Source organism: Octopus sinensis, unplaced genomic scaffold (assembly GCF_006345805.1).
Source record: "Octopus sinensis unplaced genomic scaffold, ASM634580v1 Contig03044, whole genome shotgun sequence".
NCBI classification, from domain to species: Eukaryota; Metazoa; Mollusca; class Cephalopoda; order Octopoda; family Octopodidae; genus Octopus; species Octopus sinensis.
Genome location: NW_021826214.1, coordinates 25,001 through 27,454, shown reverse-complemented (window position 1 = coordinate 27,454; position 2,454 = coordinate 25,001). Strand labels below are relative to the sequence as shown.

The 2,454-nt window shown below is 36.6% G+C and overlaps 1 protein-coding gene across 1 annotated transcript in view; it reads right to left on the bottom strand.

The window, feature by feature from the left end:
• Window positions 1-732: 732 nt before the first annotated feature.
• Window positions 733-2,454, bottom strand: part of LOC115227408 (troponin C, skeletal muscle-like) — a 10,596-nt gene continuing 8,874 nt past the window's right edge. The window contains exon 4 of the mRNA XM_029798247.2: window positions 733-875. Coding sequence (XP_029654107.1) covers window positions 838-875 — 38 coding nt within the window. The 3' untranslated portion in view covers window positions 733-837. The remainder of the gene's footprint in view (window positions 876-2,454) is intronic.

Here is a 2,454-nt window from a genome sequence, read left to right as displayed (position 1 = left end):
AATCTCTACATGTTCCACCTTTTGTATAAATCATAACATTTCTGTTATGATTCCTGATGGAATTCACTTCACTCATGTTGTTGCACAATGAACAGGGCTTACCTCTCTTGCGAATGTTCTTTTTCAAAGTACAGCATGCAGATACTCCAATGTTCGTTTTCTTGGAGTCAGAAATAGAGGTCAATAATTCTCTTATTTTCTTATTCCGTCTAAAGGCTACAATAAGCGGCTGAGGAAATATTTGTTTGAAACGAGGAGGAGTGGCTGTGTGGTAAGTAGCTTGCTAAACAACCACATGGTTCCGGGTTCAGTCCCACTGCGTGACATCTTGGGCAAGTGTCTTCTGCTATAGCCCCGGGCGGACCAATGCCTTGTGAATGGATTTGGTAGACGGAAACTGAAAGAAGCCTGTTGTATATATGTATATATATATATATATATATGTATGTGTGTGTGTTTGTGTGTCTGTGTTTGTCCCCCTAGCATTGCTTGACAACCGATGCTGGTGTGTTTACGTCCCCGTCACTTAGCGGTTCGGCAAAAGAGACTGATAGAATAAGTACTGGGCTTACAAAGAATAAGTCCCGGGGTCGATTTGCTCGACTAAGGGCGGTGCTCCAGCATGGCCGCAGTCAAATGACTGAAACAAGTAAAAGAGTATGCTGGTAACTTTCATGCAACACTTTCGAAATGCCAGCGAAATTTCAGCGAAAAAAATAACGAAGTCACTTGTAAGGTATTAATGCATATTTTTATTGCTTCTCAATAATTCTGAGGTTTTACAGTGGAAATTCATATCGATATAACTTTATCATTTCGATATTTTACTATCTCTCCTCATAGATCATTGGCTGCATTGATAATTTCGACCATCTCTGAAAAATACAGAAGCAAAGAAATATCTTTTTTAGTCCAACACATTCAATATATATATATATAGTTAATCCAAACAAGAAAACACAAAAAAAAAAACACAGCAACGCGAGGACGTGGAACAAATAAAGTATTATTGGACGCTCAGGAAAGAAGGGAAGGAGGGTTTAACGTTTCGAGCGGAGCTCTTCGTCGGAACAAAGGAGAAGGAAAGATCCCGAGAAGGGAAGACAGAGGAAAAAAAATTGCTGGCGGTGCTCACGAGGTCACATGTATGTATATATATATATATATAATATATATATATATATATATAATATATATATATATAGGGATGGTATTATTAAAATACCATCACGAGTGGCAAGCGAATTATCAGTCGTACAGGCAAATTAATAAAATATATACATACAATATTAGACATGTGCATATGTGCACATATATGGACATATCTAATATTGTATGTTTATATATATATATATATATTATATATATATATATATAGGGATGGTATTATTAAAATACCATCACGAGTGGCAAGCGAATTATCAGTCGTACAGGCAAATTAATAAAATATATACATACAATATTAGACATGTGCATATGTGCACATATATGGACATATCTAATATTGTATGTTATATATATATATATAATATATATATATATATGATTCCAAGAAAGTTGGAGGTTGTGAGTCCAACCAACTAAGGGATAATATCTATCCGATATACTGCTGATAGAATACCCAATTATTAATACACAATTTTTTTTTCTTTGCATGGCAATTACACTACTGAATGTAATAAACGGGTGGGGGTAAAAAAGTTTTTATACCCTTAATTTATACGGCAATAAGAAAATGGATGGGGTCAATAGGTGGTATTCATTAACTTTTAGTCATTATGTTATGTGTATTTATTTGTTTAAAAAAACATTATAACAATATACATACATGTATAACATATTATGCTTTACATATACGAGGGACGTTCAATAAGTAATGCCTCTGACCCACTTTTGCTTGTGCAATCATTTATATCTCTATAGAGTAAGTGGCAAATTACAGCTCTGAATTAATTGTGGTTTCTGATTTACAGGTGTTTGAACCGAGTCAAGTGTGAAATGGAGCCTGTTGAGTATCGAGCAGTGATCCGGTTTTTGTATTTGAAAGGACGCACACCACGGGAGACTTTTGATGAAATGAAAGTAACTTATGGTGATGATGCCCCATCATATGACCTTGTAAAACGCTGGCATCGTGAATTCAAACATGGTCGGAACTCTGTGGAAACAGCTCCCAGATCTGGTCGCCCCTTCTGCCATTGATGAGGCATCTGTCCGTCAAGTTGAGGCTGCCATTTTGGAAGATCGTCGCATAATTATAGCCCATGAGGTCAAGATTAGTACCGGGTCTGTGGAAACTATCATTCATGACCATTTGCATATGCAAAAGGTGCCTGCCAGATGGATTCCCAGGTTGCTCACGCCTTTCCAGAAGCAAGAACGCGTCGAGTGCTCGAGGGTGAATTTGGAGATGTGCCAAGAAAATGAGTCAAAATTTTTCAAAAGACTGATTAC